The sequence below is a fragment of the Rhizophagus irregularis genome, chromosome 7 (assembly GCF_026210795.1).
Source record: "Rhizophagus irregularis chromosome 7, complete sequence".
NCBI classification, from domain to species: Eukaryota; Fungi; Glomeromycota; class Glomeromycetes; order Glomerales; family Glomeraceae; genus Rhizophagus; species Rhizophagus irregularis.
Window position 1 is genome coordinate 836,975 of NC_089435.1, and position 27,711 is coordinate 864,685.

Below are 27,711 nucleotides of genomic sequence, written 5' to 3' on the forward strand. Positions count from 1 at the left end.
GTTGTAATAACTAAAAGCGAGGATAAAAAAATGGTAATAACCATTTAATAGTGATCATATACATCTAATGGTGGTTCATGTTGGTTGTTCTGATATATATAGGCGCTTAGACTTTTGCATTTTGAAAACAAATCTTGGACGAAATTAAAATAAAATGAAGGAGCTCATCGACTTCTTGCAGCAGAAGGAGGACGACTTGGAACTTGAGAAGGAGGACTTGGAAATTGTTCGCAAGAAAAGGATTAATGGCTGTGGCTTTTTAAGGATAACTGAAAAAAAGCTTGAAAAATGGGTATGTCTGGTGGTCCAGCGGCTAGACTTGCCTACTTTTCCAAGGAATATAAGAAGAGAAAGTTGTGCTCGTTCTCCTTGTACAAGACCCAGAAAGACTTGAATGAGATGCTTGAGAAATATGGAATCGTTACCCTATAAAAAATTTTTATCCGAATATTTCCATTATTTCTCCGTGTCTTCCGTAAAAATTCCGTGAAAATGATACATTCACGGATATCCATGTTAGCAAGATGAAAATTTCCATGATTTAAGGCTATAAATTCCATGAAAATGATACATTTACTGAAAAAACATGGAAAGATAAAACACGGATCAGATTTTTTACAGGGTTAGCGGTGATATAGCTCGCATTCCACAGTTCATACCACGTAAGTAATCACATGTCATGTTCTTTATTGAAATATTTCAAACTCACTTATAAAGGATTACAGCTATCCAACCAATCGACGAAAATGCCCCGCAATTTGAGCTTTGCATTAACGATATTCTTCGCAGGATAAGAAATATGGGACCGGTTATAGATAGTAATGAGGCTATACGTTGTGAGTATATTTCTACAATCTTGCACACGGCAGTAAGTCTTCTCGAGGATTTGATGATCACACCTCAGGCAAATATAAACACAGGTCGTGTTGATTATGCAATCAAAAAAATTATCAATGAAATTTTGGAGGAGATAATTTGCATAACCGAGAGCAAACCATTTCAGACGACTTTGAGTGTTTGCCAAAATTTACTGCAGTGTCAAAGTGCGTGTGATGTAAGTATAACAATTTGTTCTACTCCATTGCTCGTTAAGGTTGATCATGGGTATTGCTAACTTGCTTCGCTACCCCAGATGAACATAAAAATGAACAAGAAAAAGCGAAAGGCAAGTGATGTGTTCAATCCTGATTACGAATATGTCTATGGTATAGTCAGTACTGGGACTGACTGGTACTTCACTCTTCATAGCACTGAGGGCATATATAGTACAAGCAGGACCGAATATCGAATTTCATTGACAGAAAATACTCTTAAGGACTCAACCGAGTTGCGCAAAAATGTAAAGAGGATTTTGGAGGTTATTGTGGGCTTGTTAATGGATAGGGCATCAGTTAGTAGAGAACCTGCAACTAAGAAGCGTCACGTGGAGGAAATAACAAATGTATTATAATAAATGTATATTTTTTATCTTTGTATTACAGTAAGGCTGGTTGAATTTATCTTCTTGAATTACTTAAATTTTGATAAAGATGAATCTCGCCTAACTGATGATATAAGTGGGTTAAGTACTATATGCAGGAAAATTTTCTCTGATGATATATATTTGACTTGAGTTAATCATGGTCAACTATATTTTGCATGAATCATTACGTGTATCAGTCTATTAGGATACTGATATTTATATTTTTATGATCTTGTTTGGCGTAATTGAATTTAGTTACCGGTATTTTAAATTTCGATATAATTTGATATCGGAACTCATAATCATGATAATCAGTTTTTATTTTTTTTTTTAAGTTAGAGCTGTGGTCAGTTACCAGTTTATCGGGTATACTCGGGTATTTATGATTATGGGTTATTGAAATATGTTTACTATTAATTAGAATTATAATAGATATTTAATAAAATAAATACAGTAGAAATAATGTTATTACATAATATTTATCAATATGTCTGTGTAAACCCGTGGGAAACTGGAGACTATATAGACTATCTGAACTATCTGAGTTAATTTATTTAATAGACGCGAAAACTGATATTTTTCGCGTTTTCGTGTGTTTATTGCTCATAGTTTATAAAAAGTTTGTACAACAAAAAAATATATAAAAAGGTCTTAATATCCTTTTCAATTTCAATATGAAAAAATTTATTTCTACGAAAAAATTTTACGAAATAAATTTTAATTTATAATTTTAATTTATATATTTTACGAAAAACTCTTTACGAAAATTTAACTTTATAATTTTTTTACCCAACTTCACACCAACTTCATCAAATTCACCCAAATGCCACGACATAAGAAATCGTCTAAAGGACATTCTTAGGGTAATTTGATAGTTGTTTATCAAAACGTAATTTCAATAAAAAAATATTTTAATATACAAAAAAGTATTCGTTATTTAATCATGTTGAAAATAATAGTACTCCGGAAAAAACACTACACAAGTTCCATCCCCACCACCCCATCTTCACAGCAATCACAAACTGAAAAAGAACAAGAGCAAAGAACAAGAGCCTGCTGTTGAGAAATCCGAAAAAGAAATTTTGAAGCCCCCAACTAATAAACCTGGTTCTTTAACAGTAAATAACAAAAACCAAAACTTCCTTTATCAACTCGTGATCACGTAGTTCAAATAATTAATGATTCAACGGTTGGAGATGACGAGTCAATTTGGGATGAGGGAGATCAACCTACTACTTCTTATAATATAGCCAGAAAACTTTCTAGTGTCGAAGAAGACGCTAACAAAGGTGATGGAATAGATTATAATGCATTAGAAGAATATACTACAGAAGAAAAAATTTCAGCAAAAAAAGATGAGGGAAATTATCATTTATTGCCTTCGTCTATTGATGTTAAACAGAATAAGGATAGGCAGAACGAGATTAGGGTATTACGTGGTATGTATAAATTAACAAGTTTGCCGGATGGACGTGAGTAGGTGCGCACACTGCAGGGTTCACGCCTCGCATGAGACATGCTTGGTGCATCCAAGGTTACAGCTGAAGCCTTCCGGATGGTGACTCAAGAGACTTTAAAAGAGGTGTGTATTTTTTTATTTGCAAAGTGGGTAACTTCCTAAGCTAAAATTAGAACGGATAACTCATTGAGTCGGGGAGTTCACAAATTTTACTTAGGAGGGTACTGGATTTGTTTGTTTTGGTTGGGTAAGGGTGAGCAAAGTGGGTAATTCCTATGAAATTACCTGCTTTTTTTTTTATTTTATTTTTATTTTTATTTTTTTATTCCCTTTTTTTCTTCTTTTTTATTTTATTTTTTTTTATTTCTCTTGTTCACTTGATAACCAACTAAAGCAGATAAATCCTACTTTGTTATTAGTAAAGTCTGCTAATTCTAAAGGAGGAATTAGCTATGTCTTCTTTACCATTAAATAAAAATTTAGCACACTATCAACAATTTCTTCTTTTTCATAATAGATAAATGCAACCCCTTGGAAAAATAATTTCCCATTCATAGTACTAGACTACTAGTACATGATTTAAATTACAATTTAGCAACCCTACACTGAATGTTGGAAATCCGCAATTCCTTTTTTATTTTTATGAAAATCATATAATAAAAAAGCAATTGAATTTATCAGTCATACAAATAATTTAAATAGTTTGCAATTATAATTACATAAAAAAAATCCAAAGGTTTTTTATTTCAAGTTTACCAATATATTGTATAAACAAATGATTTTTTGTCTTTTTTTTTCGTATTTCGTGAGTCAATTACAGAATCTACAGAGTCAACTCGTAAATATCTTTGTGATCGGAGGCAGTATAGACACCTTATTCTCATTCAACGATTATTGAATAATCTTACGCTAATTGGTTAAAAAATTGCGCAGTACTTTGTTTGATATATTTTAACTTTTTTCGCGTGTTGCAGTTGTATAAATTATTGGTTTCGAGTGAGGCAATGACAAAGCTCTAACTCGAATTCATAAGAACTGCGCCAATTAGACACGTGTTAATGATCATGAGAAAATCAAATGTGCTAACAGCTAAACAGAACAAGAGTGGTAATTATGTTCGCCTTGATTTTGTACGTCTATAAAGCCAAAAAATTCATGTGAATCATTATGAAAAGCTATCGTTAAATATTAATAAGAAATTTCTTTAATACTTGTGATGCCAACAAAATAACGAGTCACTGCGAGTGTGATGTCACTAACTTGTTACTCACGATTAGTAACTGATTTTTGATATAAATTTGACTAAAAATATTACTTCAAACTTTCACTTTTTTTTTTATTATTTTCACTTTTGATGAAAATGTCTGAATTAATTGAATTAACTGAATTGGTTTTAGGAATTTGTATAATGATTTTTATTAATGTTTGTTGTTGCGGTTGCATTTGGAGTAATTATCAAACATGGTTATAATTTTAATTATTCTCAAATCAATCGATTTATATATTAAATCACTTTCTATCACTTTCTATTGTATGACTAGAACCATTGATCTGGATCTTATTCAGAACGAAACGACGGTAATAATTAATTTACATACTTCTCTCGATTTCTAAGATATTTTAAATAACAAAATATTTTTCTCATGTTAACTCTATCAAAAAAAATAATAATAATAATTTATCGATTATTTAGTGTTCTACCTGATAACGAACACACATTCATCATTCTTTCACTCAAAGAAGAAAAACCTATAAGAGAATGTAATAATAAACATGAAAGCGATTCACTCAAAGAAGAAAAACCTATAGGAGAATGTAATAATAAATATGAAAGTGAACCTATTATCGAGAAAATAAGGTAATCATACAAAGAATCTCGATTTTTAATTATCTGACAATAGTCATAATATCTAATATGTCAATTATTTATTATGTCATTAGTAACGAACATACTGATATTGCTCCTTCACTTAAACAAATAGAAACAATAGAATCTGAGAAAGGATGTAATACACACATATATATATTAAATTGTTTAATTCTTTATTTTAAAAAAATTAATTTTTTTTTTTTGAAAAATAGTGTTTGATGATGATGATGAAAACCTTCACAAATATTTTGAAAGACTCAGTAAAAAAGTCGAAGTAGAAATTGAACGTAAAATTGATTATTAAATTTCTTTATTATCGGTATTATCTATTATTCTTAATAGGATTTCTTTATATTCTAGGAAAATTCCGGGATGGTACAACAATTAATGAAAGAGAATTTGAAAAGATTTAACTAAAATATGTAAATATATAATTCTGATACTAAAGTAATTGGGTTTCCAGTAATATCTAATGGAAACATCGGAAAAATAATTTAGAATATTAATATTATTATCTAAAATTCCTTTTACATTTAAAATGATTCAATATGTATGAGTTAATTTTACTTATATATAATTTTGTAATTAAATAATTAAAAATCCCAAGTCATTCCTCTCTAAAAATTAACTTTTTTTCAAGCAAAACCTTAGTTATCCAAATGCTTTAATTTGTGGTACGTAAATTTACATGAAGCGTTTTTAAAATAATTGTTTCAAAAATACGGTAATTTGACTAATTTCAACCAAGAATCGATAAAATGTATTTAAGAACTTCATTTCGGATCACGTGCTTGCGGTCTGAATTACTGCGTCATTTTAATTTGATCGTATCTAAATTCGTAAACATTTAAACATTTACATTAATTACAAAATTAACTAACTTATTAATAGACTTGGACTTTTCAAAAATATGAATATTAATGTAGAGAATAAAGTTGCTAATCTTGCGAACTCAGATGATTCTTCCGATGAACGAATAAAATGTAATAAATCAAATACTTTTCTTAATTGACGCAAAGAATGTAACTCCAAAAGATTTCAACAAAATTTTGACAATTGGACCATTGGAAATGAACATGTTGATAAAGTTATTTAAAAAGTACAATTAAACCCAAGGAGTAATTGGGAGTTACTTGAATGGATCCCTTATATAAAATTAAGAAAAATAATTATAAAGATGCAAATTACCCTGGAATTAAAAATCCTCTTAAAAGTAGTGCAAAGTATGATTATTCAGTAGTACTTAAAAGTTTAAATGATTCATCAAGTATTAATGAGAGTTTTTAAATGAGGCAAGCAATTATTAAATATACTGTGACAAAACAATGAGTGAAAATTTAGGTATGTATAGCATAATATACATATCCTGTATAATGAAAAAATGAAAAAATCAACTACTGTATTATAACATACTTATTTTAGATGAATATAATCGAAGATTGAAATATAAGAAAATAAATTTCTTATGAAATTACATTAGCATCAAAGAATTTTTTTAAAAAAAATATGGTTTACTAGTTTAGTTTATTTACAATTTTATATTATTTTTACAATATATATAAAAGAAATTGAAAATTACTAATGAAAATAAACTCTGCAATACGAAATAATAAAATAATGCAACATTTTAAAACTTCAAGATTTTTACGTATTCTCCTAAATACGCCTCTTTATCACACATTTATACATATCTAAAAAAAAGATCGTGTCAATTACTATAATACAAATCAATTTAGTATATCTGTTTCTAATGAAGTCCAACCACCCATCATTGGTTTGATAATGTTTCTAGAAATAACTGTTTTGCGTAAATCTGCTCGCCTATTTGAAAAGCTCGAGCGATCATTTTTGCTTGATATCCCATTTTTGTTATTTTTCTAGCTTACCTCTGCTTGATCCGCAACCACTTCACAACATGTTTTCCAAATGTTATTGTGAATTTTATTTACCATTCGAATTAAAATATCTTTTCTTCTCCAAGAAAGACTATTAATTTCAGAATCAATCCTTCGTTCTGTTCAAAAATATTTTGATGATAGCAAGAACACCTTATACCTAAATATAATTTTTATGCTTAAAGATCTGTCTTAGCTACCGTAGTAATACTGTATACTCCTATTCAGCAAGAGAGCTGAAAATTAAATTTTTATTCATGGTATTGAAGTTTTAATTGCACGAATACGGCAATATATAATAAAAGTTCTAAGACAATAAATAATTAGGCGGGATCCCACCATATCAGCATCAACAAAGTAAATGGTCTGAAAGTGACTTCTGGTTTTATTATATTTGGTGATGCTAAGTCTCATTTGAAGATAAGCAAAGCAATCTTGGTAGTTAGACGTTCAAAATAAACACTATGAATTATAAGTCAATCTGTACGAATAATAACATTCTTTGTCGCGGATTGAGAAATAAAAGAAATTCATGAATTTTATTGATAAAATACCAAAATAAAAATATTCATATCTAGCCTATCTGATCAGATCTCATTGAAAGAATTCGATGTGATGTTAATGAAAGATTCCATTTGGCAATGTCTCATTTTATCTCTAATATGGTTTAATAAAATAACATGACTTCGTTATTTTTCATAATGCAAACTAACCTACACACGCACACTAGCATGCAAGTAGCTAATAAGCGCCTTATTAATTCTTATAAAAAGATAAATTAGGTATATGATTCGGCTCATAGCTATGATACAAGGGTTTATTTTACAAAATGAAATGGCATCCCTAAACTAATACTGCGAACTAAATTAATCTAAACTAACACATGATCCAGTTTCATTTGTCTCAATCATCAATATTCTGAATAGAAAAAAATGGTCATCAGTTATATTTGAGACATGCAGTGTAAGAAATAAATTAACTTCATCTAACCTTAGTAAAGCCTCTCTCCTATTCAATAATAAAGTTGTACTGATTTACTTCTGTTAAAAATCCTTCCCAATGTGTTAGAAGTACTAGTATCAGTGGTGACGGAATACACTATAAAACTTCATTTGACGTAAGTCCTGAAAACAAAAAATGGGATGAGCAAATAAATACTATGAAAATACCTGACTAGAAAGACATTTATTGAATAACACGTCGTTAAACTATTTTATGATAGAACCTACTTTAATTATTCAACTGAGTGATAAAGTCTGCAATGTTCATGGCTGGTCCTCTCCTTAAACCATCTTGCAAAAGCGTATTTTTGGTAAAGAAACGCTACACCGTTTCTAAATCTCGATTTCACCATTGTTAAGAGAAAATTTATCTTTGTGGGAATTTAAAAAATTTTTGACAGCCACTACGCTCCAACCTTCAACTCCCTCAACTGACGGATTAGCGTGAGTACTTGTAGAACTTAACATGTCATTAAATTTAGACAAATATGTTGAATAGAAAAAATAGGATTTGGGTATATATAAGAGATCTATTATCGCACAATTAATCAGATACAATAATAGTAATAGCAAATATTAAGTAGCGAGAGAAATATATGATACTATCAAAGTACGCGGATCCTGGGCAGTTCCAGCATCATTTTGTTTCATTTCCGAGAGACTGGTTCCCAAAGACGAAGCTCCAAAAACAAAAAGGTAGCGGAACACAATAACGTTGTTGAATAATAAGACGTAAAATAGTAATAACTTTAATTATTCAACCGCACCACAACCTTGCATCAGTTTTTGTCCAGACTCGATCTTAAAATTCCTGTTTGTATCAAGGAACGCTAGAACAATCCTCAATTTCCCAATTTAAACATAAATAAGAAACAACTCCACTTCTTTGGACTTCAAAATAATGTTTGACCGCGTGAACTGTTTCAAATGGAGAATTTATAGAAGAGTACATTTCTTTGTTTTTCAGTGCAAAAAAATAGAGTCGGGATATATATATATAATCGATTGTCGCACGACACGATCCGCACGATCATTACATCATCGCATCGATCACGAGAGCTGTCAAAAATTTTGGAGGCAAAGTAAAAAAAATTCCGATTTACTCTCATTATTCTAACTTTGCAACCTATTCAAGGAGTGATCGAGTTGCTTACACGTTAATTAAAATCAGGTGACTAACGAAATCGATCATATGAAATTTTAAAAATAAATCACGTGCGTACAATTAAATCATAATGACGTTTCTTTCGTTTCTACTATTTTCAAATCCGTATTTTTAAACAAAACCACAATCACGTTCAGAACTTCTTTCACATTATTATGCGACACTTAATATGCATTGAAATTTGTCCTCGACCTTCTTCGTTAAATTTGATGACATATGAGATTTCGAAAACCTGATTGACTAGGACTAAAAGTCAGAAAATTTCAATCCCTGCAGATATCACAATACCGTAAATATTATCAAAATCGGCATCATCCTTTCATTTGTTTTATTTGTTTTCAATCTCTCTCGGATCTAGTCATAGATACTGTGTTAATTCCGTTCTAGATTCAGAAATTGCAATACAGATAGGATAGTAACATCGTTATGCAAATAGATTTATTTGATATATATATTTTAACATGGCCAAAATCTAAGAAAGTTGCATGAAACATTAAATTAGAATAATATAATTATATTCACTTATTTTAATAACTTTATCCAACTTTTGACCAAAATTCAAGGTTAGTTTATACACATTGCCATAATTCAAATCAATAATCTTATCCATATTTCTAAATTCAATTATTATTATCCAGAATTTAAATCCAAATAAATTTAATACAGTTAAAAATCTTTAATCTAGATCTCATTCAATGCATGCTAAACTACACGATTCGAAGCAAAAATCGCGGAATACACTAAACAACATGTACTGTACAGCGAGAAAGTAAAAGAACTTTTGAAACAGCTAATCATAGACTACTAAAGTTAGTCTATTGCAAGATAGAAACAAAAATGTATTCAAATTATTATGAATATTAACGTGTATAGAATAGCTACAGGATTAGGATCATTTACTATCACTTAATTCAGTAAATTGTTAGATTATTAATTATCGCTTTAATTCCGGCCAAGATATATGATAATTCCATTCTGACCAGCATTATGAACTTTGCCTTTTGTTTTGTAACTTTAGGTTACACTTTATTGGCATTAGCTGAATAATGAACAAAAGGAAAAAAAATACTAACAGCTAAAGATTATGATTTAAAAAATGATACACAACTGATAATCAATTCCTTCTCGCAAAATTAGTGGATCTATTGCTTTTTCTTTTATAAGATGAACAATATTCTATTTGAAATAATTTATTGGTGGAGCAGATTTTTTTTTTACTACTTAGGAATTTGAAATTTTCAATGAAGGAAAAACTCTCACGTTTAGAATAAAATAGGGAAAATCTCAAGGTTTTCATATGGTAGAAATATTTGGGGATGGTCACGAGCTAAAATAAGAATGTTCGACATTTCGAAGTTAATCCTTGCCTAAAAATTTGCAAACATATAAATAAATATATACCATGTTACAATCCGAATTTCGTGCGATTACATAATCTATCAAAAGAAATAATAAATAAATAAATAAAAGAAAAATATTTTAATATTTCATTAATTTAGGATATTATTATTTAATTAAATAATTAAAAATAAAATTGGCGTATAGATAGATAACAATGGCTTAAATATATTTGAACATGCTTTTTGTAAAATCGCCGGCCGATATGAACAGGTGAGAGTGTGTGTATCATTTGTATCATTTGTAATACATTATTGTTTGGTATTAAATGTTGTGACTGATTAATATTTGAAGTTGCTATTTATTCAGTCAAATTACAGTAAATCCCTTTTTACTATTTATTCTCCCAATACAAAAAGGATTTTGTTTGCAACACATGACGAATTAACCCAAAATTGTAAAGATTTGATAGGAAAAAAAGAGAAATCAAATAAGTACTCCCAAACATTTCTGCCTCATGTACCTTATCACATTTTCTAAATTATCCGTCCAAACATCTACACTTCTCTTAATTAACTCTTCCTCGGAAACCTTTTGAAATCAAAATTCTTTCATTTTTTAATTTTTTAAAATTTTTTAAAAGCAAAAAGTAACAATGGATGCTCGTGAATTGCGATCGGTTGCGATGTCTATAATACTCAAACAAAGAGTATGTCGGATGCTACCAACGCCTTCATCTTTACATAATAAACAGGGATTCCAAACTTATCCACCGATAAATCGTAGAAGACGTCAAACCTATGAATACAAAGAAATAGACATTTCAGCATTTGACGCCTTATTTGAAGGGAAACTTATCGAAGGCATTCCAGACATGATGCCCTCTCCAAAACCAACAACTACCTTTACATTTAACGAAAAAAGATCTCGATATAGACATATTAAAGAAAGAGAGTTCTTTATAAATTGTAAAAAATCTGTTTCGCAACTCATACTTTATTGGGAAACTGTGTGGCTAGTTGGAAAGGATAGCGCTGGAAGGTGTGCTGGTTGGAATTGGTAAAATAAAATTAATAAGATTACATAATTATATATATACATATACTGTGTATATATGTTTAATCGATCTGATCATATTTCATTGTCTCGCCCGTATATAAACATTCTTAATAATAGACTTGTATATTTTTTCAAAAATTTTTTTATTCTTAATTCATATAATTAACTTATAGACATCTCAGAAGGTTTTTATTATTATAGTAATCAGATTAAGATTCTCTTTTATTTACCAACTGTAAGAGAGAGTTTTAACTCTAAAACCTATTTAGTTATTATTTATATATTAATAAAAATATCTTCTTTTCTTTCAAATGATGAATGATTAGAACAATCAATGATTAATTTAAATGATGAAAAAAATAGAATATATATAGTTACATAAATTTTCTATCATTAGTACTTATTCTCAATATAATGTTGAATAACTTTTGGTTCATATTTGAAGTCTACCATTTTCACCCAGGTTTCAATATCAACTGGTTTATAATTACCAGGTATAACACTAACAATAGCTGATTGATTATTAAAATAAACTTTTGAATCTACCACGAAAGGTTTAGAATCAAATTGAGTTTTAATCCTATTAGCACATCCCTCGCAACTTATTCCATTGATTTGAACAACAAATATTTCAACTTCTTCTGTTAAAGGCTTTTCTAAATTAAATGGTGATATTGTAATTTTTCCTTGATTATATAAAGAAATCAATTCTGGAGATGTTGATAAAGATAACGAAATCAGCAATGTAACTAAGGTTTGTTTCGAATTTAACCCATACTTAGTCATCGTATATAATATCAGGACCGTGGTAAAAGATAGAAATATTGGTCGATATGGTGTTAAAATGCTGAATCCTGCACAACTGATCGAGAATATGTTAAGGATTAGTTGTATAATACAACAGCTTGAGCCTAGAAGGCCAGTAGTAATTGCCCAAATATATGATGATTTATCCGAAGGAAAAGCGCTTTTAGGTTGCATATTGTATAAAAATAATTTTGAAAATTAAGAAATTGAGGAAGAACACGCATAACGACCAGCAACCATAAACAACACATATATCCATAGAACTATTGTAACACAAGTCACCAGATTTAATTAACGCATTTGATTAGATGTTAGAAATCTTCATTTATTAGAACTATTAATTTTTATTCATGTCTTTTAGACGAGTAATTCCTTTATTTAAACTCTTCACTAATACCGAAAACTATAACAGACGTGTATTATGTCATACCATTCCTTTTTCTAGTCCACAAAAACATTTTATCAAATTTCGGTATTATTCAAATACAAGGGATTTACCCGACAGGGTAGAATTTCTATTGAGTAAAATTGGAAAAGAATCTGGTAATTTGCTTTTACTTTACGCATATGTGAAGTTTTAAAGCTTAAACCTACTTATTTTTATATTGAATATAAGATATATCTCAAACGTCAACAACGACTGAAAAAGCCACTACAGAAATTAAAGAAATTATCGGTTCAACATATGGGTAAATAAAGTTTCTCTTATTTACGTTACGATTAAGTAAAAAATTAAGAACATCTTATTCTTTAGAGTAAATTATCGATTAAAATGGATGGAACCTCCACGCTCAGTTCTGGTTGTGAAAAAACCGTTTACCAAATCAACTGATAAAGCACTCTTGGAAATTGTAAAGTACGTCTGAAAAAAAAAATTCCTTACATATGATTTATTATTAAATCATTAAACTTATTTCCACAATAAACTCTTCAGTTGGTTACATGAATCTTATCCTAATATAAATATCATTGTTGAACCTGAGGTAGCTAAAAAATTTGAAAATGAATTACCATACGTGTTTATTTCACAAGGTGGGTGGTTTAATCAAATGTTTTTTTTATATGAATTAAACTAAATGATATTTTAAAACAAAATTAGGACATGGAGATGAATATACACGTATTGTAGATTTTGTTATAACAATAGGTGGCGATGGAACAATTCTTCACGTTTCATCACTTTTCAATCAATGTGTTCCTCCAGTCATATCATTCTCGATGGGGACATTAGGATTTCTGCTTCCTTTTCGTATCCTTAATAAACTGTGTGAATAAATATCAATACATACTTTAGAATACCTTGACTGATGTAATATCATTGGATAGATTTACAACATTACAAATCTGCGTTAGAAGACATAATCAAAGGAAACGTCTCGCTATTACTTCGCATGAGACTTTCTTGCTCGATGTGGAACACAGAAGGGAAAAGAATTACAAAAGATGACATTGAGATTGGTAATTAATGGCTACACAGCAGCGTAAATTTTATTTAAACAATAGTTCTGATTTAGATATTGTATTTTTTTTTTAATCAGGTAATTTACAATCCATGAATGAAGTCAATTTACATCGAGGGCGTTATCCACACCTTACTGCCATCGAATGCTTTGTGGATGGACAATTTTTAACGGATGCTGTGGTAAATTATCTTAATGGTTTACTAAGTAATCTTATGAAGTCAACCCCTTTTCTCCACAGATGAAATATGAAATATTTTTAGAATACAGTATAAGATATAGCTAATCACATTTTCATTCTTTTATCTAGGCGGATGGGTTGATAATTGCCACTCCTACAGGCTCAACAGCATACTCATTGTCAGCTGGCATGTTTTCTTATTTATTTACTTATGAATAGAAATTTTTGAAAGAACTGAATATTGACCTGGCATATATCAGTGGAAGATGTTTATCTCTTCAATGGTTTGGATCAAATTGCCTGGGGTTTATTAATCAATGATGAATCTTACCATTGAAGGGATAAGTAGCTCAAGGTACAAGTTGGACGCGTTTTATGCTCGAAATATTATTGATAAGATCATATTATTTTATTGATAATGCCAGAATCCAAAAAAGATACTCGTAAATTAAAATTAGAAACTCAATGTATTGGATTGTAAATTAATATAGGAGGACCTATAATACATCCATCTGTGCAAAGTCTCATTGTTACCCCTATTTGTCCAAGATCACTTTCTTTTCGACCTATTTTATTACCACCAGATGTAAAAATACAACTAATGGTAAGCTTGATTAGTATGTAATTACGTAATATTAATTTTACTCTTCATTTTTAAAGTTTTGATTTAAATTTCTAGATTGGTGAAGAAAGTCGTGCTCCAGTAGAAGTTACAATAGATGGAAGAATAATATGCATGTTGAAAAAAGGAGAATGGTTAGAGGTAAGATCATATAATTTAATTTGACTTTTTTTTTAAAAAAAAAAGAAATATATAGTTTTTCTCTAAGGGCGTCATAGCACAATCAAATTAAAGATATGGTGGTTTACAAAAAAGATACAGTATACAGAGAATGAGAATCGGTTTGATTCTGAAAAAGGGTCCTAATCAAATACATGGTACTTGCGCTAAATGTGCCAATAAAAGAACCATATTCGTCAATAAGGATATGAAAGTTTAACATAATATTTATTTTATTTATTTAATAGGTACAAATGTCACCTTATCCAATTCCTTGCGTGAACAGAATTGATGAGGGAGTTGATTGGGTTAAGGATATTAATGATTTATTAAAGTGGAACCAAAACTTTGTAAATAAGCAATTACTTACACACGGATTTGTTTAATATACATTTATCCTTAATAATTATTTTCGTAGAATTACTTTCAGGAAAAATTTAATAAATAAGACAAATTATTGTTAAAAAATAATATTAAAAAAACTTTTTTCAGTATTTTCACAAGGTTATTTTAATACTAGTGGCAGAAGGGATATAAGGAGATTATTTTAATAAATGTCAAATTAATATATAGATCCTATCTAAGGAAGTCATGGTTATTACTTATTGAAGTTCTTGTAAGAACTTTTCTCAAATTCTCTAAGTTTAAATTTTCGTTTCCTCTTTTTCACTTTAACTCGAGGTTCTATTATATTACGTTCTTCTAAACTAACCATCCTATCACGAAATAGGTTTCCTTCCGGCTGTTTGTTTAAGAATATTTTTATTAGATTTTGTTCAAAATGTATTTATGCATTATAAAATTACGATACCTTTAATGTTCTTAATGATTCAGACAGTTCTTCCTGAAGTTGTACATCAATTGGCAATTTTTTAACTCTAATCATAGCAAAAATAAATAAAAATTCACATTTTTTTAGTCGACAAAATTGATTAGGATAAGAGAATATACAGAGCTAAATTACATACGAATATTTTCCAATCTTCTTCAACGGTAAGTTTGCTTTTTCCTCAGCTGCCTTGGCTTTTTCAGCTTGCTGTTTCTCACGTTCTGTAAATTCTTGATTGAAGCTTTGAATTATCTCTGGGAGCCTAAGCATTAATTGTAAAGTTAAATTTTTTTGTTTGAAAAAAAAAATCATTGAGTATATAAATTTTTAATACTTTTCCAATTCTCTCCTAAATTCTTTTTTAGCTTTTCTTCCTTGTTCTTCTTTTAATCTAGCAAATTTCCTTTTTTCTTTATTTCGTTCTGTCCTTGTTTTTTTATGCTGATTATTAACTTGTTTTTCAATCACTTCATTTCTTTCATTTTCCTCAACTTCATCCTCCGAAGATTTTTCTTCATCAATATCTTTAACCACCATATCCTCTGGATTCATTACTGAAGTTGGCATTTCAGATAACACAGGAAGCTGAGATTGCAATTTTTCTTTTTTCTGTAATTTGACTACTTCTTCTTCGTGAGCAATTTTAAGTAGAGACTTTTTGATTTAATAAAACAATATTATTAATATGCAAATTTCATGTGTTATAATAATATAAATACTAAGCTACTAAGTTAGTTAACGGGCAGCAACGCCTATACTAAGATGGAAGTAAGTATAATTTATACCTGATGATCCTCAAATTTTGGATTATAACTAGTTCCTGGATGCGGAAAATGTACAGCTGGAATAGTATCAAATGGTTTCACGTTCATAGTTGGAGGTGGCTTTCAAATTAAGAAATAAATAATAATAATTTAATAATTATTAAACGAACTAATTTTTAATAATTTTGAATGATTAATTCACCTTAATTTTCCGTTTCTTCATTGGAGGCAAGAAATCATTGTCATCATCTCGAAGTAGTTCATCGGATTCTAAATAATCATAATAAAATTATTAAGTCTACATCAGAAAAAAAAAATCTGTTTTTTTTTCCCAAAAATTAATTCATACCTTCTTCATTCCATACATCATATTCACCAGTTTTTAATAAAACTTTAGTAGGTACAGAATTTTCAGTAGTTAATTTAACATGATCACTTTTTTTTTTTTTTACCAACTCTTTTGATTCTTTTGATTCTTTCGATTCTTCTTCTTCTGATTCTTCTGATTTAAATTTATTATACTTTGATACATAATGTTTTTTATGATCATTTTGTTTTTTTGGTTTTGAAAATATTGCGGGAATTTTACTATTATTTTCTATTATTTGATCAATTTTTAGTTTGGCAAATTTTTTATTTATTTTCTTCCTAACTTTAGATTCAATAGAACGAATCAATGGAAAAAAAAATGAAATTATTAAATAGTTTTTTTTTTTTAGAAAAAATTTTATTTAACATTAAAATATGATAAAATAATATTTTACCTTCAACATCACCCAATGTATCAATTGTAAAAATTTTTTCGTCCGGTAAATCACGAATTCTACCTCTAATATTCAAAAATAAAATAAAAAATAAATATTATGATATTATTATTACAATTAAAAAGAAAAAATTGATATAAAATAACAATAATTATTTTATCTTTTTTTTTACAAACCCAGTAATTCTCTCTTCGTCTCTTATCCCTTCTAACGTTTTTTCTATTTCAGTAATATCAACATTCTTTCTCCAAGCCTTTTTTCCCTTACGACTCGGTTGAGTTTTCTTTTTTTTTATCACAGGTTCAATAGGTTCAATAGGAATTACCGAAGCCATTTTTTCAAAAAAAAAAAAAATCGATCGAGATCTATGTATGTCACTTTTTCAGTGTACTAAAAAATGTAATATAAAAAAAAAATATTTTATTTTATGATTGGATGATCAAATCATATTGTGAATCGTGATGTGCGTTTGATTAATTTGAGTTAATTTTTGAATTAACCATTTCAATGCGTATTTATTAATTAAAAATCTTTAAAATTTTCTTTTTTTGCGAAAATCCCAAATTTTAAGAGTTTTTAATTAAAATTTTATTATTTTGATTTACACGTGTTAATTAAAAAGCATGATTTTTACATGAAAGAAGCTTTTTTTCTTCTTAGTCTTTCTTTTTAAGTGTTTTTTTTAAAAAAGTGTGTGAATGTTCTTTACAATTAATTATTATTATAATCAAGTCTATCTATTGCTGTATAAACTGGTAAAATGTAATAAAATGCTATACTTTTTTCTATATTAAGAAAAGTAAAAAAAAAAAAATCGTCTAAAAGCAAATGTTATTATTATATTAAGGATTAAAGTTTTACCAATCAAAATTCCTTCCACCACAACCAGAAGCAAAACTACCATTCATTGAACCCCGATATAAATCTTTGATTACTAAACCCTCAATTATAGTATGCTCTATTATGCTTTTAGCATGACATGGTATAACTCTTCCGTACCATATTCCTTTTCCTTCTTTATATACAATAACATTACCAGCGAATCGATGTCCTAAAATTTTAAAAAATTAAAAAATTTGAATCGAATTTTCGCAAAAAAAAAAAAAAAATATAATATAATAATATATATAATAATATATACCTCCAGTGTGACTGCTTAAAAAAACTCCAACGCCATCGTTTTTACGCGTTTGAGGATCCAATCCTTTTTCTTTCAAGACTTTGTCAAATTCTTCCTTTAACAAAGGACCAGTAATACCACAACGTTTATCCCTTCGTTTATGAGAACAGATTACAATAATAGCTTTATAAGGCATTTTTTCAATTATAAAATTATCATCAAGATAACTATTATCCAAATAATTTTCTGCATTTTCTGGTATTAAAAATCTTTTATAAAAATCCGTAACTTGTTTAGTAGTAACATCTTTAATTAAGATATTTTCAGGGAATATTAATATATCATTTCCTTTTGTAGATGATGAATCATTTTCTCTTGAAGAATTTGTGATTATAACCCTTGAATGATCAGTATTTTCATGTTCTTCATGATTATTTTTCAACGACTTTTCATTTAATTTAATATTATTGATAACTTTATGTAAATTAGCAGCAAAACTATCACGTTCATCTTCAATATTTGTTTCCCAATCACCTTTACCAGTTGATATTAAAACATGTTTTATATATGGTTTGACAGTATTATGCATAGAAGATTCATAATCAATTTTCAAATAAGATGGATAATTAGAATGAGAATCACAAGGATTCAAACAATTCAAACACGAATCATCATCAGATTTTTCCAGTTGTTGTAATTCATCAAAAGATATTAATTCATTTGGCGAAGGAACAGTTTGTAAAAGAGCAGCAGTTTCAGCATCAGGAAATTCACTAACAGTTTGAGTAGGCTGAGGTTGAGGTTGAGGTTGAGGTTGAGGTTGAGGTTGAGGTTGGGATTGGGATTGGGATTGGGGTTGGGATTGAGGTGGCGAAGATAATGATGATTGGCTTTTTTCCGAAGAAATGGGAGATGATGATGATGACAGCGACACAGAACGAGACGATAAAAATGTGGAAGAAATTATATTAAATAATTTTGAACTAATACGACGAACCGGTTTTGGCATTTTTAATAATATTATAAAAATTAATAATATTATAGTATAAAATATTAAGATTGGAGCGAAAAATTGAATATTTTTATTTAAAGTTGTTATTAATTGATGTTGTGTTAATAAGTTTTTCATAGTAATAAATCTATGTACATATATAATATTATTATTATTATTAAGAACGATTATTTTTAATAAAAGAAAAAAAATAATATTTTTTTTTCTTTCTCGAAAAAAAAAACTGGGGTCGTATTTATAACCGTTTTTTAAAGTACAATATATATATGTTGAGTATAGTTGAGTATATAAAAAAAAGATCTCCGAGTATAATAAAACGTGTAAATTACATATAACTTTTTTTTTATCAGATTTTTTTTTTTCAGAGTTTCCAATTCAGGTTAGATTTATTGCATGCGCTCATCCACAAATCACTTAATATTGTCAAATAGGGACTTATCACTTATCAGATCCCGATACGAATTGTTCCTATAGTTGTTCCTTATAATATTTTTATATTATTTTGAACCAGCCCCATTTCCTATTCAAGTTTATCAGATCCTAAACAACAAAAAAACCTTGTACACAAGGAAATTAAGATAATTTATTTTTTTTCTTCAACATCTTTATCTGAGAAGACTTTATAAAAAAAAGAATTCCATCTAAAAAATCAAAAAAATTCGTCACATGATAATAACAATATTTCCATAAAAATTCAAATAGTTTACTCTTTAGGAGGAGTGATCGGGGAAGGTTTGGTAAAAGTAATTCAATGGTGTCACATTAGTTTACCATGTCAGTAGGGGTTTAAACTTGTTAAACGTTACTTTGCAAGAACTAATTAAATGATTTCTTCTATACACAGAATTTGTATCATTTAAATTTATTTATATAGGGATAGACTGAAACTATATATATACATGATAATTATTAATACGGTTTTTCTTAAACAATAAAAATTTATAATACAATAAATTTATAATACAATAAATATACTTGTTTTTAAACATTTATAAACAAGTGTGAACTTAAAATTTGCACTGCCACGAGATCAATTATTGAGATCTGAGCTAAAAATGATTGAAATCCAATGAAAATAATGATGCAAAATCATGTTATCTCATTCAAACACGCCAGAATTATTACATTATTATTAAAGAACAAATCAAAAATCATAATGATTAGCCCTTCTAGATACGTTCTTTAACCATATTAATCATATAAGTATAAAATGATCTACATATGTAGGACAATTTGTCACGTTTGGTTGCATATTGCATGTATCAAAATCTGATAATTAATTTATTTGTTTATTTTTTACTGGCTTATTATAAACCACCCCACACTTAACATACCTGATTTATTCTTTTTTTTAAAAAAAAAAAATATATTCATTATGAGTCAGTGGGGAGTATGAGAATGAGTAAAATGAGTAAAATATCAATTTGAATAATGTCAATAGTAAATTGGAAATATCATTGTTCATGTAAAATTTCATGCATTGTTTAAATTGCGAAATTATGAGATTTACTTTCTTACCAGATGGTCGTATCAGGTGATAATTGATGATCAGCGGACTCCCGTCATCCGCCGAAAAAGACTCATATTATACATAAAAATATTATTGGAAAGAAAATCGTCTAACCCATTTTTATTAATTGTTTAACAGACACTTGTCTATCAATTATCTCTAGTCTTATCCTTATCTCGTAAAATCATTAAAAAGATTTAAATCAAAAAAATATAATATTTTAGGAATAATGAATTTTATTTTGTAAAACTAAATGTTCAACATGAAACAAGTTCAAGATGCCTTTCAAAGAATCATCAAATAATTTCAATTCTGAGCAGTAATTATCTACTTGATCTTGTTGTACTGGTATAGTCGTCACTTCTACTATCCAATTTTCTTTTGGGTCGAACGGTGTTAATTTCGACACATCATGCCGAACTTCCAACTATTAGATCATGTTATTTATTAATTTACAATCACGAGTAAAGAACGAAAATAAAGATTTCGTTACCTTGAAGATTTGTGTAATACTTATTTTTAAAATATCACGATATGTAAATATAATTCCCTTCTTTGTATATTCGAATGCATAACTAAAAGGTACGTTAAATAATTATTATTCAAATCTGAAAAATTTTAAAATTTTTTTTTTTGTTTCTAACCTGTATCCAAGCACTGTCATAAATTTAAGTGCATCACCAACTGTAATTTTTGAATATAATACAGGTCTAACTGTAACGGTTCTACCTCTTGTTTCTGGATGTCCAAGTTGACATAATGTCCTAGATTGAAATTTTAAATATTATATTATATATATTTAAATTAAATATGTAAATATGTTATAAATATACCATTGTCGTTTGGTTAAATCATTTTCTTCAATTGGTGATTTTATTCTTAATAAAACATCCTCATTTCGTTGAGGTCCTTCCGCAGTTTGCGCTATAAATTAATAATTAATTATTAATTATTATATATTTTCTTTATTGATTGTTTTACTTTTAATAAAAATTCATAAAATTCATAGTATAATTGTTTTATTTAACTTGTTGGTATAAACCCAATTTCATGTTCAAAAAATGGAAAAGGATGAGTCCCACAAATTCCTATTAACCTATCTAATAGTTTCGCTTTTAACTTATTGCTAATATGACCATGTAAGCTACACTCAAATACAGTTACCATATTTTTTTTTTAAAAGAAAAGAAAAGAAGTGAACAAAGGAACTCTAAACAATTACAGATTGACTGCGGATTCAGTTCAGTTTTATACTGGTGTTACAAAAAAAAGATTACATTAAAATTGGTAAGATTTGACAATTTTTTTTTTTTGGCGACCAAAAAGTCCGCTGCTCCTCATTGGCAGTAGTAATTATCTTTTCCTTCGTTTAGTTCACAAAATGTCAACAAAAGAAGCAAAAGAAGCAAAAGATGAAGACTCTAATTCGGCTACTTCAACTACAGCAGCTACACCTATACCTTTTGTTACTTCAAGTTTAGCTTTTCAACGTACTCAGTCTTGGTCTACAACTTCTTCAGGTGAAGAACATCGTCAATTTGAAGAGCTTATACCACCTGATAACTTTAATATGGTGTCAAATTGGGTTTATAGAAGTAGTTTTCCAAAAAAAAAAAATTTTGCTTTCTTGAAGAAACTTGGGCTAAAAAGTATTCTGTATGAATAGTAAATATCTATAATATATTGTGTTTTACCACAATTGAATTATCGATTCGATTGAATCGTTATTTTTTATATATAATTCGTAAAAAAAAAAGAACGTTGATCTTAGAAGAATACCCTGAACAAAATATGAAGTTCTTGGAAGCTAATGATATTAAATTTTTTCAATTTGAAATCGCTGGTAACAAGGTAAAAAAAATCACGTGTTTCAATGCTATTATATATGTATAAAAAGTTTGCATTTAACATTAATTCTTACTCATATTTATAGGAACCTTTTTGTCATAGTAAACATCATATGATTTAAACTTTCTTCGTAATTTTTTCGTGTCGTTTTTTCAAGATCAGTGTTTAATAATATTTTATTACCAATTTATTAGTACCTGAAGACAAAATAAGTGCTGCTTTGGCCGTAATTTTGGGTATGTTTAATTAGAAAATAAAAATTATATAATTCATTTAAATCTAAATTATTACTGTTGAAATTTTCATTCTAGATCGACGTAATCACCCTATCTTAATTCATTGTAATAAGGGCAAAGTAAATATAATAATATTTTTATTATATATATATATATATATATATATATATATATATTAATTTTGTTTCTTTAAAAAGCATCGAACAGGGTGTCTGATCGGATGTCTTCGCAAGCTTCAACGATGGACGTATACTTCAATCTTTGATGAGTATCGACGCTTTTCGCATCCAAAATCACGCTCAATGGATCAACAGTTTATTGAATTATTCGATGTATCTCAAGTATGGAAACTCGTTGATAGAAATTATGTTCCGAATTGGGATGTTTTGGGTAATTATAATGAATTTAAATATCTGATATATTTGTTTCATTTAAATCGTTTATTTTTATACATTTTATGATTTCATCATAGGTTGCCCTTGGTGAATATTTAGTGATAGATAATTAGATGGGTTTTTTTTTATTGCCAAACTATTTAAATAAAATTATATCAAAAGATTTACATTAATATTTATAATTTATTAAAAATGAGTGCATATTATAATTATCAAAAGAAGTAACCACGGTACAGCTAGTGTAACGAAATAAAAATTACTTATCCCATTAAAAGGATCTTATATACTATATTGTAATCTCGATTTGGGAGATTTATCCTGTTATGATCACAATCAATCTTGTACAAACCCCAGCGAAATAATGGCGGTCAGTTTATTTTAATATCACATAAACTTTATAATAAAGTTGCGGAGGTTTTTTTTATTTTCGGGAAGAGGATCAGAAATCAGAATACATAATTAATATTAGGTTTGTCCTCCATCTGCATCAAATTTGATTTTGCATGCTATTATTACTAATAACTTCGCTATTAATAAATAATAACTATGATATTTTCAAAATTATTTAAATGGTTCGTAAATCCCCCCGTATTACCACTTTCCTTTCCCTGACTTTTCTCAAAATTAAAAAAATGTGAAATGATCATCATTTATGAATTTTTTTTAAGGATAACTTTAGTGTGACATTTTGGCTTTTTTGTGTTGCTTATAGAAATGCAAAAAATTTTCTGTTCTAAAGGTAAATCCATTTTGAGTAATAAAAACAAAGATAATGTCGGTTACTTTTTTTTATTGCTTTTTAAAAGAGCATTCCACTGTTTCAATTTGGTATAATAAGCAATGATCTATTCGGGATAGTAATGAAGTTATGTCCAAATTAAGAAGCGGTGTTCTCACCTCCATTATTTTCGCCGAGGACTACATAAAAATTGTAACGTGAGCGTGGAAAACTAATGTCGTCCAATGTCACTTGATATCCGTGATTGCCGGTTTTACTGTACAAACCTAGTAGATTTCGTCATTTTCACATGGAAAAAGCATGATTTTAATTTAATTATATAACAACTAATCTACAAATTTGTCCTTCATAGCAAGTTTAACGTAATTATTATTTGTAATTTACCATTGCGGGTCAATAGGAATTTATCTCCACTCACTTTGAAACCCATACCAGTACAGATCAATATACGACATAATAAGTCTTAAATAGCTCAAAAGTTGAACTGTACGTACTTTAATAATTTTTTATTAATAAACTGGTTGGAATTCACAATGTTGGTGGAGGTAAGATCTAGATAATTTTATTTAAAACGTGTATAACGCGCTATTTTATTATACTAACACGTAAAGTTTTGATTTTTTATAGATTATAAATTTCTTTCTTTCCCCACTTTATTTTCTTTTCGAGCCTTACATTACCCGTTTCACAAATGCACTGACTTCTCAAAAAACTCAGCGGACTGCTGTAAAAACAATTTTTATAAGCGCTGTTGCCTTTATATTAATTTCAGTCGCATTTGTGTCATATTTGGGCTTTTATATGATATATGTTCCAAAAATTGCTCATGCGAAACCTGTATATTTACAATATCAGTAAGTGATAAAATTTTGTTGATCATGATCAATCTACTAAAAAAATATGGAGCTTTATTAATTATATTAATTATATTACGCTTTTTTTTTAAAAAAAAAACTTCAGTAAAGATGATTCTCCTTATGCGATTATTGATTTTACTGAAAATGGCCGATACGACAGCGTGAGTTTTTATGTCTTTTTTTTAGTAGCACTTATGCCTAAAATTAAACTATTTTTTTTTTATATAGTTTTTAACAGCAGATCAAGCATATGATATTTTAATTGATCTAGATGTTCCTAGTTCGGATAGAAATGTTGCATTAGGTAAGGCTAATGGTTATTTTTAATCAATCATATTATTCGTGTATTCGTGTTTAAATTCATCATCTTTTCGTGATGACGGTAATTATAATTATAATTAACCCACGATCCATCATTTCAGGAAATTTTATGGTCGGTTTGGAATTAATGGCCAAGAATGAGACGGTGCAATATTCGAGTCGCCCTGTAAGCTTTTTTTTTAATACCTTTTGTATTTTATTATTTTCAAAAAACCTGAGTTCTTAAAAGATTTTTATTTTTTATCTTAGTGCATTCTTACATATCAATCGGGTCTATTTCGCGTCATTTATACTTTTTGGCGGTTGATCCCTTTAGTTCTAGGTTTCACAAAAGAAGATCAACAACTCAAAGTAGTTATGTTTGAGAACATGATTGAGAGTGCCGTAAGTCTTTTATAAACGAATTTTGTATTTATCATCATTTATTTTAGTGTATGTAATCTCAAACTTTTAATTATGCAGGAAAAGCCAATAACTAAAGCATTAATTACTATATCAAATAGTAACCTTGATGTATATAATGCTCAAATTCGGTTGGATGCTCACTTCCGTGGCTTACGGTATGATATAAAAAATATTTTTTTTATAAAATAAAGAAAAAGGTGAAATTAATTAATTCTTAATAATCTTATTATAGGTACTTCATGTATTATCATTCAATTCCTACCGCTATTACTTTCATGTCTATGTTCCTTACCTGGGAAATATTATTCTCAATCATTGCATGGAGATCATTTGTTTCATGGTGGCAAAGGAAAGTTCTTGCAGATTCATTAACAAGTCCAATTACACCAATTATGAAAGTTACCGACAATATTACTGAGAACAATTATCAAGATGACGAATCGGATAGAACAACTAGTCGACGTAGTGAAAGAGTAGAAAGAATTTCGGATGATAATGGAACAGTAACTGAATCGGAGAGTGAATATGAATCGGTAAATAAATTATTTGTGATGTTTATATATTCATTAATATTATTGATTAATTTACATTTTCAATTTGTAGTCGCGTCCTGTTTCGGTAATTTCTCCAACAGACACGGCACTAGTCTCTGAGTCCGGAGAGATGAGTTATAATACAGAATCATATGTCACAGATGATGACGAGTCCAATAGCGTTATTTCACGATCTTTGGATGATGATGATGCTGCTAGCGAATCTAATGATGGTCAAATTGATGATGATGATCAAACGGAAGGAAGTGCTACACCAACTACTCGAAGTCGAAAGAGTACAATATCCGAAGCCTCAACAACAAATAAGTCAGAAGCTGAAGGTGCGCCTAGTACTAGTAGTGCTACTTTAACTTCTAGATTACAAAGTGATTATACGAAACCATACGTTAAAAAGGCCAGCTCGAGCGGTGGTAATAATGGAAGTGATAGGGAATAATTATATTGCTAGTTGGTAAAAAGTATAAAGGGAATGACGTATTCTTTTTACCTCTATATAAATTTTCTTACCTTTGCATTTTTATGATTTCATTACAATTTTAATTATTTGCTTAATAACATATAAACATATGGATACTAGGATCGCAAAGAAACTTATAAAATTGGAATATTAAGAAAATTGTTGTAAAATTGTTATTATATTTTCTTATATTACATTTTTTACATTATTAAATTCTTTACGAACATAACGCATTATTTCATAAATAAACACAAATAAAAAAACCAATTAAAACCATTATTAATGAATTAGAAGAATTTACTAAAGAAATTCTCAAATGGCTTAAAATGTGTCATTAATGGAATTCTTGGCTTTATAAAAACATTTGATGATGATGATGTTGAAGTAATAGCGGGATTTGTTAAACTACAAAAAAAAATGGACCGTTTAATATTTTTTCCTTTTTTTTTAATAAATCCAAAATGGTTTTTTTTTACTTACGTAGTAAAACTTTTCAACCATTTACCATTTAATTTTCTAGCAGTTTTAGCATTAGTACTAGTACGTTGGCCCCTTACAGGATAACCCATAGCATGACGTTTACCTTTATAATTACCGATTGCTCTATGATGTAAAATATTATTTCTAACTTGACGACGTAAATCACTTTCTATAGTCATATTATTTAATTCTAAAGAAATTGCATTTAATTGAGATTCTGTTAAATCAGATATTTTACATGTATCATGAATTGAGAATTTACTACATAATTTTTGAGCTGTTTTATGCCCTATTCCATAAAAATAGGTTAAAGCAATCTAAAAGAAAGGAAAGAAAAATAAAAAAATTTATATATATTTTTTTTCCTTTTTTGTAAAAAAATTATTTAATTCAATAATTTTATACTTACTCTAACGAGCTTTTTATCGGGTAAACTAACACCAAGTAACAAAACTGGCATTATTAAATTAATTTTTTTAAAAAAAAGATAAAAGTTTGAAACATTTTTAAATTTTTAAGTTTTTAAATTTTATCAATCAATTTTTGATTGGATATTCACATCTTGTATGACAACGAATTAAATTTTGTGCTATAAATATTTAGTTAAAATATTTATAGAAAAAATTTGGGAAATTTTTATATTGTGATATTTAAGGTATTCAAAAATACCAAGCAAGCTAAATAATACTAACACTGCAAAATTTTCTTTTTTTTTATTTACTTAACTCAATGAATAATGCTTTTTAAAAATGAATCTAGTTTATAATAATACTTTTCCTTGATATTATTATTATTTTTTTTTTGTAAAGAAAAAGAACTAAAGGATTTATTACAAAAAAAAATTTTGTTTGTTTCATTTAATACATTATACATTTATATAACTAAGAAGTAATTCACAAAAGTATGGCAAATTAAAATGATGTTATCAAATAGCTATCCTGC

The 27,711-nt window shown here is 28.2% G+C and overlaps 11 protein-coding genes across 11 annotated transcripts; 6 read left to right on the forward strand and 5 right to left on the reverse strand.

Moving 5' to 3' along the window:
* Positions 1–2,405: 2,405 nt before the first annotated feature.
* On the forward strand, positions 2,406–2,942 carry OCT59_027007 (uncharacterized protein; the record flags this gene model as incomplete). The annotated part of the gene is made up of 2 exons (XM_066136649.1): positions 2,406–2,520; positions 2,629–2,942. The coding sequence occupies 2 exons, from the start codon at positions 2,406–2,408 to the stop codon at positions 2,940–2,942; spliced, it is 429 nt and encodes a 142-aa protein (XP_065993118.1).
* Positions 2,943–4,564: 1,622 nt separating this feature from the next.
* Positions 4,565–5,204, forward strand: OCT59_027008 (uncharacterized protein; the record flags this gene model as incomplete). Its single annotated transcript, XM_066136650.1, has 4 exons — positions 4,565–4,779; positions 4,863–4,927; positions 5,004–5,078; positions 5,152–5,204. The coding sequence occupies 4 exons, from the start codon at positions 4,565–4,567 to the stop codon at positions 5,202–5,204; spliced, it is 408 nt and encodes a 135-aa protein (XP_065993119.1).
* Positions 5,205–10,642: 5,438 nt separating this feature from the next.
* Positions 10,643–11,572, forward strand: OCT59_027009 (uncharacterized protein). Its single transcript, XM_066136651.1, has one exon. It carries the CDS (start codon positions 10,846–10,848, stop codon positions 11,251–11,253), a length of 408 nt encoding a protein of 135 aa, XP_065993120.1. The 5' UTR covers positions 10,643–10,845; the 3' UTR covers positions 11,254–11,572.
* Positions 11,573–11,642: 70 nt separating this feature from the next.
* OCT59_027010 (uncharacterized protein) lies at positions 11,643–12,230 on the reverse strand (the record flags this gene model as incomplete). Its single annotated transcript, XM_025317687.2, has 1 exon — positions 11,643–12,230. The coding sequence occupies one exon, from the start codon at positions 12,228–12,230 to the stop codon at positions 11,643–11,645; it is 588 nt and encodes a 195-aa protein (XP_025177778.1).
* Positions 12,231–12,406: 176 nt separating this feature from the next.
* OCT59_027011 (uncharacterized protein) lies at positions 12,407–14,864 on the forward strand (the record flags this gene model as incomplete). Its single annotated transcript, XM_066136652.1, has 12 exons — positions 12,407–12,599; positions 12,673–12,745; positions 12,811–12,912; positions 12,991–13,088; positions 13,156–13,305; positions 13,383–13,514; positions 13,595–13,698; positions 13,827–13,884; positions 14,044–14,052; positions 14,189–14,301; positions 14,377–14,460; positions 14,727–14,864. The coding sequence occupies 12 exons, from the start codon at positions 12,407–12,409 to the stop codon at positions 14,862–14,864; spliced, it is 1,254 nt and encodes a 417-aa protein (XP_065993121.1).
* Positions 14,865–14,867: 3 nt separating this feature from the next.
* Positions 14,868–17,173, reverse strand: OCT59_027012 (uncharacterized protein). Its single transcript, XM_066136653.1, has 9 exons — positions 17,012–17,173; positions 16,836–16,900; positions 16,421–16,723; positions 16,274–16,341; positions 16,093–16,191; positions 15,642–15,961; positions 15,447–15,569; positions 15,290–15,356; positions 14,868–15,220 (listed from the first exon to the last, which is right to left on the reverse strand). The coding sequence occupies exons 1-9, from the start codon at positions 17,167–17,169 to the stop codon at positions 15,077–15,079; spliced, it is 1,347 nt and encodes a 448-aa protein (XP_065993122.1). The 5' UTR covers positions 17,170–17,173; the 3' UTR covers positions 14,868–15,076.
* A 230-nt stretch (positions 17,174–17,403) lies between these two features.
* OCT59_027013 (uncharacterized protein) lies at positions 17,404–19,176 on the reverse strand. Its single transcript, XM_025310857.2, has 2 exons — positions 17,977–19,176; positions 17,404–17,886 (listed from the first exon to the last, which is right to left on the reverse strand). Exons 1-2 carry the CDS (start codon positions 19,082–19,084, stop codon positions 17,693–17,695), a joined length of 1,302 nt encoding a protein of 433 aa, XP_025177775.2. The 5' UTR covers positions 19,085–19,176; the 3' UTR covers positions 17,404–17,692.
* A 1,398-nt stretch (positions 19,177–20,574) lies between these two features.
* Positions 20,575–21,693, reverse strand: OCT59_027014 (uncharacterized protein). Its single transcript, XM_025317685.2, has 5 exons — positions 21,506–21,693; positions 21,311–21,401; positions 21,122–21,241; positions 20,971–21,052; positions 20,575–20,904 (listed from the first exon to the last, which is right to left on the reverse strand). The coding sequence occupies exons 1-5, from the start codon at positions 21,642–21,644 to the stop codon at positions 20,698–20,700; spliced, it is 639 nt and encodes a 212-aa protein (XP_025177774.1). The 5' UTR covers positions 21,645–21,693; the 3' UTR covers positions 20,575–20,697.
* A 97-nt stretch (positions 21,694–21,790) lies between these two features.
* OCT59_027015 (Tyrosine-protein phosphatase dsp1) lies at positions 21,791–23,904 on the forward strand. Its single transcript, XM_025317684.2, has 7 exons — positions 21,791–22,133; positions 22,235–22,328; positions 22,411–22,426; positions 22,520–22,561; positions 22,637–22,680; positions 22,759–22,951; positions 23,034–23,904. Exons 1-7 carry the CDS (start codon positions 21,859–21,861, stop codon positions 23,045–23,047), a joined length of 678 nt encoding a protein of 225 aa, XP_025177773.1. The 5' UTR covers positions 21,791–21,858; the 3' UTR covers positions 23,048–23,904.
* Positions 23,905–24,192: 288 nt separating this feature from the next.
* On the forward strand, positions 24,193–26,578 carry OCT59_027016 (uncharacterized protein). The gene is made up of 9 exons (XM_025317683.2): positions 24,193–24,240; positions 24,323–24,549; positions 24,656–24,713; positions 24,781–24,856; positions 24,975–25,039; positions 25,123–25,257; positions 25,336–25,433; positions 25,511–25,811; positions 25,882–26,578. The coding sequence occupies exons 1-9, from the start codon at positions 24,229–24,231 to the stop codon at positions 26,266–26,268; spliced, it is 1,359 nt and encodes a 452-aa protein (XP_025177772.1). The 5' UTR covers positions 24,193–24,228; the 3' UTR covers positions 26,269–26,578.
* OCT59_027017 (mitochondrial 37S ribosomal protein uS13m) lies at positions 26,577–27,229 on the reverse strand (the record flags this gene model as incomplete). Its single annotated transcript, XM_025309314.2, has 3 exons — positions 26,577–26,694; positions 26,770–27,086; positions 27,179–27,229. The coding sequence occupies 3 exons, from the start codon at positions 27,227–27,229 to the stop codon at positions 26,577–26,579; spliced, it is 486 nt and encodes a 161-aa protein (XP_025177771.2).
* Positions 27,230–27,711: the final 482 nt, after the last annotated feature.